At 46.1% G+C, this 15,285-nt stretch overlaps 1 protein-coding gene and 1 long non-coding RNA gene across 2 annotated transcripts; one reads left to right on the plus strand and one right to left on the minus strand.

Annotated features, from left to right (window-relative positions):
* The first annotated feature begins 5,954 nt into the window (after nucleotides 1–5,954).
* On the plus strand, nucleotides 5,955–6,941 carry LOC121841170. The gene is made up of 2 exons (XR_006080171.1): nucleotides 5,955–6,237; nucleotides 6,379–6,941. It is a non-coding gene; the product is annotated as an uncharacterized LOC121841170 (long non-coding RNA).
* Nucleotides 6,942–6,986: 45 nt separating this feature from the next.
* Nucleotides 6,987–15,260, minus strand: LOC112255021 (E3 ubiquitin-protein ligase RNF115-like). Its single transcript, XM_042307790.1, is given in 10 exon segments — nucleotides 6,987–7,955; nucleotides 7,958–8,048; nucleotides 8,132–8,247; nucleotides 11,060–11,153; nucleotides 12,293–12,365; nucleotides 12,657–12,725; nucleotides 12,881–13,188; nucleotides 13,404–13,458; nucleotides 13,604–13,662; nucleotides 15,120–15,260. Coding segments are annotated over 10 exon segments (969 nt in total). The 5' UTR covers nucleotides 15,198–15,260; the 3' UTR covers nucleotides 6,987–7,929.
* Between the last annotated feature and the right edge of the window lie 25 nt (nucleotides 15,261–15,285).

Here is a 15,285-nt window from a genome sequence, read left to right on the forward strand (position 1 = left end):
ATTTCAGGTACTGTACCACCTTCTATAGCATGGCCCACTTCAGGTACTGTACCACCTTCAATAGCATGGCCCACTTCAGGTACTGTCCCACCTTCTATAGCATAGCTCACTTCAGGTACTGTACCACCTTCTATAGCATGGCCCACTTCAGGTACTGCACTGTCCCACCTTCTATAGCATGGCCCACTTCCGGTACTGTACCACCTTCTATAGCATGGCCCACTTCAGGTACTGTCCCACCTTCTATAGCATGGCCCACTTCAATTACTGTCCCACCTTCTATTGCTTGGCCCACTTCAGGTACTGCACCGTCCCACCTTCTATAGCATGGCCCACTTCAGGTACTGTCCCACCTTCTATAGCATGGCCCACTTCAGATACTGTCCCACTTTCTATACCATGGCCCACTTCAGGTACTGTACTGCCCCACCTTCTATAGCATGGCCCACTTCAGGTACTGTACCACCTTCTATAGCATGGCCCACTTCAGGTACTGTACTGCCCCACCTTCTATAGCATGGTCCACTTCAGGTACTGTCCCAACTTCTATAGCATGGTTCACTTCAGATACTGTCCCACCTTCTATAGCATTGCCCACTTCAGGTACTGTACCTTCCATAGCATGGCCCACTTCAGGTACTGTACCACCTTCTATAGCATGGCCCACTTCAGGTACTGTACCACCTTCTATAGCATGGCCCACTTTAGGTACTGTACTGTCCTTCCTTATTTAGCATTGCCAACTTTAGGTACTTTACTGTCCCATGTTCTATAGCATGGCCCACTTCAGGTACTGTCCCATGTTCTATAGCATGGCCCACTTCAGGTACTGTCCCATGTTCTATAGCATGGCCCACTTCAGGTACTGTCCCATGTTCTATAGCATGGCCCACTTCAGGTACTGTCCCATGTTCTATAGAATGGCCCAATTCAGGTACTGTCCCATGTTCTATAGCATGGCCCACTTCAGGTACTGTCCCATGTTCTATAGCATGGCCCACTTCAGGTACTGTTCCACCTTCTATAGCATGGCCCACTTCAGGTACTGTCCCACCTTCTATAGCATGGCCCACTTCAGGTACTGTCCCACCTTCTATAGAATGGCCCAATTCAGGTACTGTCCCACCTTCTATAGTATGGCCCACTTCAGGTACTGTCCCACCTTCTATAGAATGGCCCAATTCAGGTACTGTCCCACCTTCTATAGTATGGCCCACTTCAGGTACTGTCCCACCTTTTATAGTATGGCCCACTTCAGGTACTGTCCCACCTTCTATAGCATGGCCCACTTCAGGTACTGTCCCACCTTCTATAGCATGGCCCAATTCAGGTACTGTCCCACCTTCTATACCATGGCCCACTTAAGGTACTGTACTGTCCCACCTTCTATAGCATGGCACACTTCTCTGGTACTGTACTGTCCCACCTTCTATAGCATGGCCCACTTCAGGTACTGTCCCACCTTCTATAGCATGGCCCACTTCAATTACTGTACCACCTTCTGTAGCATGGTCCACTTCAGGTACTGCACTGTCCCACCTTCTATAGCATGGCCCACTTCAGGTATTGTCCCACCTTCTATAGCATGGCCCACTTCAGGTACTGTACCACCTTCAATAGCATGGCCCACTTCAGGTACTGTCCCACCTTCTATAGCATAGCTCACTTCAGGTACTGTACCACCTTCTATAGCATGGCCCATTTCAGGTACTGTACAACTTTGTATAGCATGGCCCACTTCAAGTACTGTACCACCTTCTATAGCATGGCCCACTTCAGGTACTGCACTGTCCCACCTTCTATAGCATGGCCCACTTCCGGTACTGTACCACCTTCTATAGCACGGCCCATTTCAGGTACTGTACAACTTTGTATAGCATGGCCCACTTCAAGTACTGTACCACCTTCTATAGCATGGCCCACTTCAGGTACTGTCCCACCTTCTATAGCATGGCCCACTTCAATTACTGTACCACCTTCTATAGCATGGCCCATTTCAGGTACTGTACCACCTTCTATAGCATGGCCCACTTCAGGTACTGTACCACCTTCTATAGCATGGCCCATTTCAATTACTGTACCACCTTCTATAGCATGGCCCATTTCAGGTACTGTACCACCTTCTATAGCATGGCCCACTTTGGGTACTGTACCACCTTCTGTAGCATGGCCCACTTCAGGTACTGCACTGTCCCACCTTCTATAGCATGGCCCACTTCAGGTATTGTCCCACCTTCTATAGCATGGCCCACTTCAGGTACTGTCCCACTTTCAATAGCATGGCCCACTTCAGGTACTGTCCCACCTTCTATAGCATAGCTCACTTCAGGTACTGCACCACCTTCTATAGCATGGCCCATTTCAGGTACTGTACAACTTTGTATAGCATGGCCCACTTCAAGTACTGTACCACCTTCTATAGCATGGCCCACTTCAGGTACTGCACTGTCCCACCTTCTATAGCATGGCCCACTTCAGGTACTGTACCACCTTCTATAGCATGGCCCATTTCAGGTACTGTACAACTTTGTATAGCATGGCCCACTTCAAGTACTGTACCACCTTCTATAGCATGGCCCATTTCAGGTACTGCACTGTCCCACCTTCTATAGCATGGCCCACTTCAGGTACTGTCCCACCTTCTATAGCATGGCCCACTTCAATTACTGTACCACCTTCTCTAGCATGGCCCACTTCAGGTACTGTACCACCTTCTATAGCATGGCCCACTTCAGGTACTGTACCACCTTCTATAGCATGGCCCACTTCAGGTACTGTACCACTTTCTATAGCATGGCCCATTTCAGGTACTGTACCACCTTCTATAGCATGGCCCACTTCAAGTACTGTACCACCTTCTATAGTATGGCCCACTTCAGGTACTGCACCGTCCCACCTTCTATAGCATGGCCTATTTCAGGTACTGTACCACCTTCTATAGCATGGCCCACTTCAGGTACTGTACCACCTTCAATAGCATGGCCCACTTCAGGTACTGTCCCACCTTCTATAGCATAGCTCACTTCAGGTACTGTACCACCTTCTATAGCATGGCCCACTTCAGGTACTGCACTGTCCCACCTTCTATAGCATGGCCCACTTCCGGTACTGTACCACCTTCTATAGCATGGCCCATTTCAGGTACTGTACAACTTTGTATAGCATGGCCCACTTCAAGTACTGTACCACCTTCTATAGCATGGCCCACTTCAGGTACTGTCCCACCTTCTATAGCATGGCCCACTTCAGATACTGTCCCACTTTCTATACCATGGCCCACTTCAGGTACTGTACTGCCCCACCTTCTATAGCATGGCCCACTTCAGGTACTGTACCACCTTCTATAGCATGGCCCACTTCAGGTACTGTACTGCCCCACCTTCTATAGCATGGTCCACTTCAGGTACTGTCCCAACTTCTATAGCATGGTTCACTTCAGATACTGTCCCACCTTCTATAGCATTGCCCACTTCAGGTACTGTACCTTCCCACCTTCTATAGCATGGCCCACTTCAGGTACTGTACCACCTTCTATAGAATGGCCCAATTCAGGTACTGTCCCACCTTCTAGAGTATGGCCCACTTCAGGTACTGTCCCACCTTCTATAGTATGGCCCACTTCAGGTACTGTCCCACCTTCTACAGTGGGGCAAAAAAGTATTTAGTCAGCCACCAATTGTGCAAGTTCTCCCACTTAAAAAGATGAGAGAGGCCTGTAATTTTCATCATAGGTACACTTCAACTATGACAGACAAAATGTTTTTAAAAATCCAGAAAATCACATTGTTGGATTTTTAAAGAATTTATTTGCAAATTATGGTGGAAAATAAGTATTTGGTCACCTACAAAAGCAAGATTTCTGGCTCTCACAGACCTGTAACTTCTTCTTTAAGAGGCTCCTCTGTCCTCCACTCATTACCTGTATTAATGGCACCTGTTTGAACTTATTATCAGTATAAAAGACACCTGTCCACAACCTCAAACAGTCACACTCCAAACTCCACTATGGCAAAGACCAAAGAGCTGTCAAAAAACACCAGAAACAAAATTGTAGACCTGCACCAGGCTGGGAAGACTGAATCTGCAATAGGTAAGCAGCTTGGTTTGAAGAAATCAACTGTGGGAGCAATTATTAGGAAATGGAAGACATACAAGACCACTGATAATCTCCCTCGATCTGGGGCTCCACGCAAGATCTCAACCCGTGGGGTCAAAATGATCACAAGAACAGTGAGCAAAAATCCCAGAACCACACGGGGGGACCTAGTGAATGACATGCAGAGAGCTGGGACCAAAGTAACAAAGCCTACCATCAGGAACACACTACGCCGCCAGGGACTCAAATCCTGCAGTGCCAGACGTGTCCCCCTGCTTAAACCAGTACATGTCCAGGCCCGTCTGAAGTTTGCTAGAGAGCATTTGGATGATCCAGAAGAAGATTGGGAGAATGTCATATGGTCAGATTAAACCAAAATATAACTTTTTGGTAAAAACTCAACTCGTCGTACCAAAGAATGCTGATTTGCATCCAAAGAACACCATACCTACTGTGAAGCATGGGGGTGGAAACATCATGCTTTGGGGCTGTTTTTCTGCAAAGGGACCAGGACGACTGATCTGTGTAAAGGAAAGAATGAATGGGGCCATGTATCGTGAAATTTTGAGTGAAAACCTCCTTCCATCAGCAAGGGCATTGACGATGAAACGTGGCTGGGTCTTTCAGCATGACAATGATCCCAAACACACCGCCTGGGCAACGAAGGAGTGGCTTCATAAGAAGCATTTCAAGGTCCTGGAGTGGCCTAGCCAGTCTCCAGATCTCAACCCCATAGAAAATCTTTGGAGGGAGATGAAAGTCCATGTTGCCCAGCAACAGCCCCAAAACATTACTGCTCTAGAGGAGATCTGCATGGAGGAATGGGCCAAAATACCAGCAACAGTGTGTGAAAACTTTGTGAAGACTTACAGAAAACGTTTGACCTCTGTCATTGCCAACAAAGGGTATATAACAAAGTATTGAGAAACTTTTGTTATTGACCAAATACTTATTTTCCACCATAATTTGCAAATGAATTCATTAAAAATCCTACAATGTGATTTTCAGTATTTTTTTTCTCATATTGTCTGTCATAGTTTAAATGTACCTACGATGAAAATTACAGGCCTCTCTCATCTTTTTAAGTGGGAGAACTTGCACAATTGGTGGCTGACTAAATACTTTTTTGCCCCACTGTATAGCATGGCCCACTTCAGGTACTGTCCCACCTTCTATAGCATTGCCAACTTCAGGTACTGTACTCTCCCACCTTCTATAGCATGGCCCACTTCAGGTACTGTACCACCTTCTATAGCATGGCCCACTTCAGGTACTGTACCACCTTCTATAGCATGTCCCATTTCAGGTACTGTACCACCTTCTATAACATGGTCCACTTCAGGTACTGTACCACCTTCTATAGCATGTCTCACTTCAGGTACTGTACCACCTTCTATAGCATGGCCCACTTCAGGTACTATCCCACCTTATATAGCATGGCCCACTTCAGGTACTGTACCACCTTCTATAGCATGGCCCATTTCAGGTACTGTACCACCTTCTATAGCATGGCCCATTTTAGGTACTGTACCACCTTCTATAGCATGGCCCATTTCAGGTACTGTACTGTACCACCTATAGCATGGCCCATTTCAGGTACTGTACCATCTTCTATAGCATGGCCCATTTCAGGTACTGTACCACCTTCTATAGCATGGCCCATTTCAGGTACTGTACCACCTTCTATAGCATGGCCCATTTCAGGTACAGTTCCACATTCTATAGCATGGCCCACATCAGGTACTGTACCACCTTCTATAACATGGCCCATTTTAGGTACTGTACTGCCCCACCTTCTATAGCATGGCCCATTTCAGGTACTGTACTGTACCACCTTCTCTAGCATGGCCCACTTCAGGTACTGTACCACCTTCTAAAGCATGGCCCACTTCAGGTACTGTACTGTCCCACCTGGACAGGTCTGACACCCTGTACCAATACTTTATAAAATTAACCCTTCTTTCCTAACTTACTTGTTGATCACTCATCTGTATGTGTTTTGAAGTAAATTAACTCTGCTACACAGTAAGTTCCTGTGGGAGGGGTCTCAGAGTGGGTGTGTCCTTCAGTCAGGAAACAAAACTGGAAAGCTCTGCCTTCATCAGGCCAGACGGGTCAGTGGTGCTTACCATCCTCAACAGGTGGGTGAAAGTGTGTGTGTTGACACTTGATATGTGTGTTTGCGTGTGTGTTACCTTGATGTGAGACTGTGTGTGTTGCAGGTCGTCGTCAGAGGTCCAGTTTGAGGTGTATGATCCTGCTGTGGGTTTCATCTCCTCCAGTGCTCCAGCTCACTCCCTGCTCACACTCGCTTGGAACACACTCTGACCGCACTGGAATGGAACACACACCTTTAACTGCCAGGGCCAAAGCATTGTCACAGTCCCCACTACCAGGTCTGCTACATTTCCACCACTACACACTCAACTCCCACCACCATCCGAAGCCCAATGTGCTGCCTTCTCAGAACAGCATATCTAATAGATAACCTGCAGCATCGGGGGCTCTGGCATTTCTGGGATCAGAGCTTGAAATGTGTGTGTGGTTTAGCCAATACAGCCAAATATGTTGCGTGTTCCTATGTATGCTGTGACTATCTGCACTGATCTTTATCACGCTGGGAGAAGCTCTGGAATGTGTGAATATAGCATGTGATCAAACCAGGACCAGGTACACTAACTACTATGATCAGACACTGCTGCTGTTTGAGACGGTCTGACCATTACACTGCTAACAACCGTTTCTAAACTGAAATCTGGTTTAGAAAAGAGATCATGTTCCGAATCTATTAATGCCGTTTAAACCATTTGCCTTTTGAATAAATGATTTCTCTATAACGTCGTCACACAAGTATCGGGACGTTTTAATGGACAGACGGACCCGATAAAAATCAATGTTAATGGTTTTTAATATTTTTGTTGAATTATTAATACATCATATATATATAATAATATACACAGACTAATACCCAGGGATTCACATTTGTCTCCATTCTCAATATGCTTTGTTGTTCTCTTCTCAAACCAGAAGTTGCTGGACTAAAAGTATTTACATTAAAAAAATAGTGATAGAAATGTGAAACAAAAGACAAGTCATCAACGGAGGAGTAAAATGACAGAGCGATGCAATCTGTTTAATATATACACCAGAATGACAGCGAAAGACAGTAGATTGTGGAGGGCCCCGTCTCAATAGTCAAAATGATGTCTCCTTTCTGCACTGATGTGACAGAGCTAGAAAAGCTAAATCAAATTCCTGGTGAGCATCCGCCATGTTCAGTGATGAGGAGAGGAAGCCACTAGACTATTGAGATGCATCCCAGGAGTAGAGAGGTAGGGAGAGACATTGTTTTACAGCAGTGCTTTTCAGAAGGATGGAAAAAGAGGAATATGGAGAAAAGAGTAGAAAAAGCGAGATGTGGTTGATGTTTGAAGCGAGGTAAAGGCAAGTGCTTGGTCATGATGAGGCAGCTAATGGATCATGATGTGTGCGTGTGTGTGGGGTTCTACCGAATCATGATGTGTGTGTGTGTGTGTACTCTGTGTGAACATGGTTCCAGGGGCATTGAGACAGGAACAGCCATACTGAGATGACCATCCTATGACTGTAGATGAAGAGATGATTCAGAGAGGAGGAGTGAGATGAAGGAATGACACGGAGGAATGAGGCAGAGATGGAGGTCTATCCTTCAGAAAGTCCTTATCTCCTGTGTGCAGTAGTTCGTAGAGAAGGGGGGGTGAGGGTCAAAAAAGTGGAATGAAGGACAGATGAGAGATTAAAAGGAGGTCAGAGAGGTGCGATAAGGGGATGAAGGGATGAGGGGGAGGTGTATTTCAGAAGGACCATCTCTCCTGTGTGCGGGGTCCGTGTTTAGAGAGGGGGATTCTGGGGGGTTCTGGGTGTTGCTGTCTTCTCCATTCAACCCCTTCCTACACACAGGACACGTATCATGCTGCAGAAAGAGAGAGAGGAGAAAATCAGTTACAAATGTCTTCAAAACATTCCTCCTACTAAATATTACCCCACCCTCCTCACCATTTCCAGCCAGGGTACTATACAGTCTGAGTGGAAGAAGTGGTTGCAGGGTAGCTGTCTGACGGGCTCTCCCACTGCAAAGTCCTCCTTGCACACCGGACACTCCATACTGCAGTCTGGAGACACACACACCCCTTTTTATTATCTAGTATTACATTCCTGTTATAAATGATCATACATAACTATCTTACACGCAGGAGAAATACTCCATATTACAGTATACAGAGAACAGGGGAGGAGAGGGAGAGATGGGAAGACTGAAGGGATGATGAAGCTGGGGCTACATTAGATGTTTTTATTGAACCTTTACGGAACTAGGCAAGTCAGTAAAGAACAAATTCTTATTTACAATGACGGACTATCAGACATTAAAATAACTGAAGCCTAGCATCTGATGCCAAATTCCTGAGTGGCTGGTTGAGATGTTGTAAGAGTAATAAGTAGCACTCTTAATGACAAGAGATAGTGAGACAACAGCTATGTGGGCCCTGAGCCAGGGGAGACAGAGAGAGGGACAACAGCTATGTGGGCCCTGAGCCAGGGGAGACAGAGAGGGAGAGAGAGAGACAACAGCTATGTGGGCCCTGAGCCAGGGGAGACCGAGAGAGGGAGGGAGGGAGAGAGAACAGCTATGTGGGCCCTGAGCCAGGGGAGACAAAGAGAGACAGCTGTTGTCTCACTCTCTCTGTCTGACCCAGGGCCCACATAGCGATTGTCTCACTCTCTCTATGTGGGCCCTGGGCCAGGGGGAATAGAGAGTGACAGAGAGAGAGACAACAGCTATGTGGGTCTTGGGCCAGGGGGAGACAGAGACAGACCAAAAGAGAGAGACAGAGTGAGACAGAGAGAGGAAGAGAGAGTGAAACAGAGGACAGATGTATGTATGTGAGAAAGATGAGGACAGGAGACAGCAGCTAGGAGTCCTCATTTACCCCAATGAGTCAGCTGTCAGCAGCACAGCTATACTAGCTTATTTACAGTACCAGTCAAAAGTTTGGACACACCTACTCATTCAAGGGTTTTTCTTTATCTTCACAATTGTCTACATTGTAGAATAATAGTGAAGACATCAAAACTATGAAATAACACATATGGAATCATGTAGTAACCAAAAAAGTGTTAAACAAATCAAAATGTATATTTTATATGAGATTCTTCAAAGTAGTCACCCTTTGCCTTGATGACAACTTTGCACACTTTTGGCATTCTCTCAATCAGCTTCATGAGGTAGTGACCTGGAATGCATTTCAATTAACCGTTGTGCCTTGTTAAAAGTTAATTTGTGGAATGCATTTCCTTAATGTGTTAATGAGCCAATCAGTTGTGTTGTGACAAGGTAGGGGTGGTATTCAGAAGATAGCCCTATTTAGTTAAAGACCAAGTCCATATTATGGCAAGAACAGCTCAAATAAGCAAAGAGAAACAACATTCTATCATTACTTTAAGACATGAAGGTCAGTCAACCTGGAACATTTGCTGTGCTGTGATGAAACTGGCTCTGAGGACTGCCATAATGCCACTTTCATAATGTTTACATATCTTGCCTCACTCATATGTATATACTGTATTTTATTGCATCTTGCCTATGTCGCTCTGTCGTTGCTCATCCATTATATATTCTTATTCCATTCCTTTTTGTGTGTATTAGGTATGAAATTGTTAGATTACTTGTTAGATATTGCTGCACTGTCGGAACTAGAAGCACAAGCATTTCGCTACACTCGCATTAACATCTGCTAACCATGTGTATGTGACCAATAAAATGTAATTTGATGGGAAAGGAAGACCCAGAGTTACCTGCTGCAGAGGATAAATTCATTAGAGTTAAATGCTTCAGAGTTCAAGTCACAGACATCTCAACATCAGCTGTTCAGAGGAGACTGTGTGAATCAGGCCTTCATGGTCGAATTGCTGCAAAAGATACCACTACTAGAGGACACCAATAAGAAGAAGAGACTTGCTTGGGCCAACAAACACGAGCAATGGACAAATCTGATTTTTGTATCCAACCGCCGTGTCTTTGTGAGACGCTGAGTAGGTGATGGGATAATCTCAGCATGTGTGGTTCCCACCGTGAAGCATGGAGGAGGTGTGATGGTGCTTTGCTGGTGACACTGTCTGATTTATTTAGAATTCCAAGGCACAGTTAACCAGCATGGCTACCACAGCATTCTGCAGCGATACCCGATGGTTTGAGCTTAGTGGGACTATCATTTGTTTTTCAACAGAACAATGACCCAACACACCTCCAGGCTGTATAAGGGCTATTTGACCAAGAAGGAGTGATGAAGGGCTGCATCAGATGACCTGGCCTCCACAATTATTTGTATTTGATTTATTTTTAGTTAAGAACAAATTCTTATTTTACAGTGACGGCCTACCCCGGGCGACGCAGGGCCAATTGTGCACCGCCCGATGGGAATCCCAATCACAGCCAGATGTAATTCAGCCTGGATTTGAACCAGGGACTGTAGTGACGCCTCATGCACTGAGATGCAGTGCCTTAGACCGTTGCGCCACTTGGGAGCACAATCACCCGACCTCAACCCAATTGAGATGGTTTGGGATGAGTTGGATCGCAGAGCGAAGGAAAATCAGCCAACAAGTACTCAGCATATGTGGGAACTCAAGATTGTTGGAAAAGCATTCCAGGTAAAGCTGGTTGAGAGAATGCCAAGAGTATGCAAAGCTGTCAAGGCAAAGGGTGGCTACTTAGAATCTAAAACTTTAAATATATTTTGATTTGTTTTGGTTGTAACCAAAAAAGTGTTATTTCATAGTTTTGATGTTTTCACTACTTTTCTACAATGTATAACATTTAAAAAAATAAAGAAAAACCCTTGAATGAATAAGCGTGTCCAAACTTTTGATTGGTAGTGTATAGGCCACGGCACTATGGAGAAACTGGAGAGGAGGTAAAGGACTGACCTGCTTGATCCTGAGACACGTTGACTGTAGGTATGGAGGAGATCTTCTCTTTCTCTGCAGGAGGAGGGCCCGTGTTCTCAAACTGACCTAACAACTACACACAGGTAGACAGAGAAGATACATCACAATGGTTGCTGCAGGAACTATAAGAACAGCTTTACAATTCAGCTTTGTGCTGTAAACTGTGTGCTAACCTAGCATGATACAACAAGAGTAAAACCATCAGAAACATCCTGGAAAAGATAGAGAGAAAATAACAAGAGAACTGCTAAACCTTCATTAGCATTCTGGGTCTACCAACATCCATATAGCATACTACGTAGTATGAAGTAATAGTTGGTTAGTGGCCATCCATACCAAATCAAGTGAATGGGGTCCCTGTCCGGGGGTGTCCTCGGATGGGGCCACAGTGTCTCCTGACCCCTCCTGTCTCAGCCTCCAGTATTTATGCTGCAGTAGTTTATGTGTCGGGGGGCTAGGGTCAGTTTGTTATATCTGGAGTACTTCTCCTGTCCTATTCGGTGTCCTGTGTGAATCTAAGTGTGCGTTCTCTAATTCTCTCCTTCTCTCTTTCTTTCTCTCGGAGGACCTGAGCCCTAGGACCATGCCCCAGGACTACCTGACATGATGACTCCTTGCTGTCCCCAGTCCACCTGGCCGTGCTGCTGCTCCAGTTTCAACTGTTCTGCCTTATTATTTGACCATGCTGGTCATTTATGAACATTTGAACATCTTGGCCATGTTCTGTTAAAATCTCCACCTGGCACAGCCAGAAGAGGACTGGCCACCCCACATATGCTCTCTCTAATTCTCTCTTTCTTTCTCGGAGGACCTGAGCCCTAGGACCATGCCCCAGGACTACCTGACATGATGACTCCTTGCTGTCCCCAGTCCATTTGACCGTGCTGCTGCTCCAGTTTCAACTGTTCTGCCTTATTATTATATGACCATGCTGGTCATTTATGAACATTTGAACATCTTGGCCATGTTCTGTTATAATCTCCACCCGGCACAGCCAGAAGAGGACTGGCCACCCCACATAGCCTGGTTCCTCTCTAGGTTTCTTCCTAGGTTTTGGCCTTTCTAGGGAGTTTTTCCTAGCCACCGTGCTTCTACACCTGCATTGCCTGCTGTTTGGGGTTTTAGGCTGAGTTTCTGTACAGCACTTTGATATATCAGCTGATGTACGAAGGGCTATATAAATAAATTTGATTTGGGTTTGTGCGTGCGTACCTGTGTGATGACTGCATCCAGTCCCCCCTGTCCCCAAGCATAGTCCCCTGGGTTAGAGTGTAGCATCCCCGTCCTAACACACAGAGAGGAGGTCAATTACAGTTAAAGATGAAACATTCAGGAAATATCCTGTTTCACACATGATGAACAGCAACAATATGGGTTGTGATTTAGTTTGGGTTTAAATTACAGGGTCCCAGGGGTGCTGGCTGAGGCACACCCATAACAAGTCAGGGAACCTTCAAATATTCATGTTGATCCACCTCACTATTTGTAAGGAATCCACAAGAGAAAGTGTGTAAGTCAAACTATGGACTTACATACTGTATAACCACTGCTTACATGGCAGTAAGAAGGTTCTTACCAAGAGAGGGGAGGTGAGCCAGGAACTCCAGAGTTGGCAAATAGACCAGCCAGAAACTGTTGTACTATCCTACAGAGAGAGAAGGCACACACATCAGTCAGGAATGAGATCAGCAGAACACTGAAAACTTTTAAAAAAAAGACTACATTTAGAACCTGCAAATCCTGACTGATTAAAACAGCCATATGAATATCAACATGGCATCATAAGGAGAGGAGTCTCACCCCTCTACGGCAGGTGAGCGGTCAGGTCTGCTGCTCCCTCTGGAGCGGTACCTCCGCTGACTGTGCAGGCGAGGGGGGCGACCGGGCCCCCAGTGTTCCCCCCCTCCCAGAGGACCCCCCAGGGGTCCTCCTAGGCCAGCAGGGACTGACCCTCCGATAGGACCTCCTCCCAGGCCTCCTAGCCCTCCTAGCCCCCCAGACCTAACCCCCGATCCTACCCCAGCCCCTCCACCAGGGACCCGGGGCTCTGAGTCTGGACTGTCACCATCCACTGTGAAAGGCCTCTCTACAAACAACAGGTGCCACAGCTGCTGAGAGAGAAATGAGGGGTGAGGGTGAAAACAGAGAGGGTGGGAGAAGGGGGAATGGAGAGAGGGACAGTGGAAGGGAGAGAGAGATAGAGAAAGCATGTGAAAGAAAGATGGGATCACAAAAGGTACATTTAGTACAGATGAGATCACAGTACACATTTGCATCCCCCCACCCCTGTACCCTCCAGGCCACAGTGCACTGCATATCATACCTCTGCAAACTGTGTGGCTGTGTCATCTGTCCCGTTAGTGCCACCCTCTAGCAGACTGAGGGAAACAGCACACAGAACACAGCATTAGTAACATCCAACATCTATACACAGTCATTCTCCACCACCTTCCATTCACTCTGCCTAGCCTATGTCTGGTAAATTCATTAAAGCTACAGACATAAGAAACAAGATCTTCTCACCTGGAATCTTCTGTTACCTCTTCTATAAAGCCAGACTCACACCTGGGACAGATGTACTCCTGCAAACACACACAACACCACAAACTCAGAGAGTACATGAGTCACACTGTGTTCTATACAGGGCTGCTGAGGCAGCTATGCAGGGGTTTCTGTCTGTAGAATGGGGAAATGTCTAGTAGAGATCTGTGGCAGAGTCAGGATATAGCCTATTTGAACATAGCATTAGGCAGGAACATAAACATGTAAAGTGGAAGTTGTCATCGAGAATTATTCTTCCCTGGCACCAGTGTTGAGTTCACTCACAATGGGATTAGGCCTATGACACAGACATGTTCTTTATTCCACAGAACAAAAAGGACACTTAAACATGAAGTGAACCTCATTCCAAAATTGTTAAAAACCTGTATTGCTGTATGCAATATTGTGTGCAGGCTTAGGATATGCCTCAGCCATTGGCATCTGGTGAAAACATACAGACACTATGCCTGAAAGAAGAATGCTTCACATGGACAAGCACAGGGTTCTGTATATTCGAGGCATGCGCGCTCTCTCTTTCAGTATATGTCTTGGGGAGGTGAGACAGATGAACTGCTTATATGCAGTCAGTGAGTGGGCATGGCTGAAACATGCCTCAGCAGCACAGAGAGAGAGTGTGAGACAGTGAGACCAGCAGGCAGGGTTAGCCTGTACGCAGGCTAGATCAGACCCATCAGACCCGAGTTTGGGAAACCCTGGGCTAGATGGATCAGACCCATAGGCACAGATCTATTTCCCAATAAGAGGGAAATCTCAAAACTGGCCTTAGGTCCGTTTCTATGCCTACTTCAGCCTCCTCCCAGATGTAGCTTCAATGGCAGGTAGGGAATAAACAGGGGATTACCAGCCTGCCTCTCACTGACCAGCCTAACATACACAAATGTATCCTAGCGAACGTTGGTTTAGACAGGCAGACTGAATGACTTACTGACATATTGACTGACTGCCAGAGACTGCGAGTCAATAACAAACAGATAGCTACACGACTGGCTAGCTAAATGTTAACGTTAAGTGTCATAACTTTGTAGGCCTAGAAGTAGCCAGACTGGCCTAGTTACGTTTAAATATCCATCAGATTTCCATATAGCTACCTCCTCGAGGAATTCAGGAAAAGCACACAAGACCCATCTCGAATAAGGTTAACATCACATCAAATAACACCAGCTACTCAGTAACTACAGGTACGGTTATTCAACCATGCCAGTATAATCTTTAACAATTACTGTACATAATGTCTTTGTTAAAGAAATTAGTTGACAAATCCTATTGTAAAAGCGAGCAACAACAAATATCAACATTGTATGCTAGCTAGTTAGAGCCAGTGCCGAGGGCCCTACTGGCTATCCGTCTACAGTTAGCAGCTAGCTAGTTAAACAACTTCTGCTATTTGCTGGACTCCGATTCGGTTGTCAACCGACGGAAAAGAACAAGACCTGCTTTGAACAGACATGATCGGGACACGGTGAAACGACTGACTTACCGGGAGCTTGGGGCTTACTTCTCCCTTACAACAATGACAGAAGAACCGATGCGGGGGAACCGCCGCAGCTTCCGCCATCTTCCCCAGAATAGCACAAACAGTGACGTCGGTCCTCCTGCATACCAAAGAGGGTGGTCCGCCAACATCCCTTCATGCAAAGCGCAAC

The sequence above is a fragment of the Oncorhynchus tshawytscha genome, linkage group LG03 (genome assembly GCF_018296145.1).
Source record: "Oncorhynchus tshawytscha isolate Ot180627B linkage group LG03, Otsh_v2.0, whole genome shotgun sequence".
In the NCBI taxonomy this organism is placed as follows: Eukaryota; Metazoa; Chordata; class Actinopteri; order Salmoniformes; family Salmonidae; genus Oncorhynchus; species Oncorhynchus tshawytscha.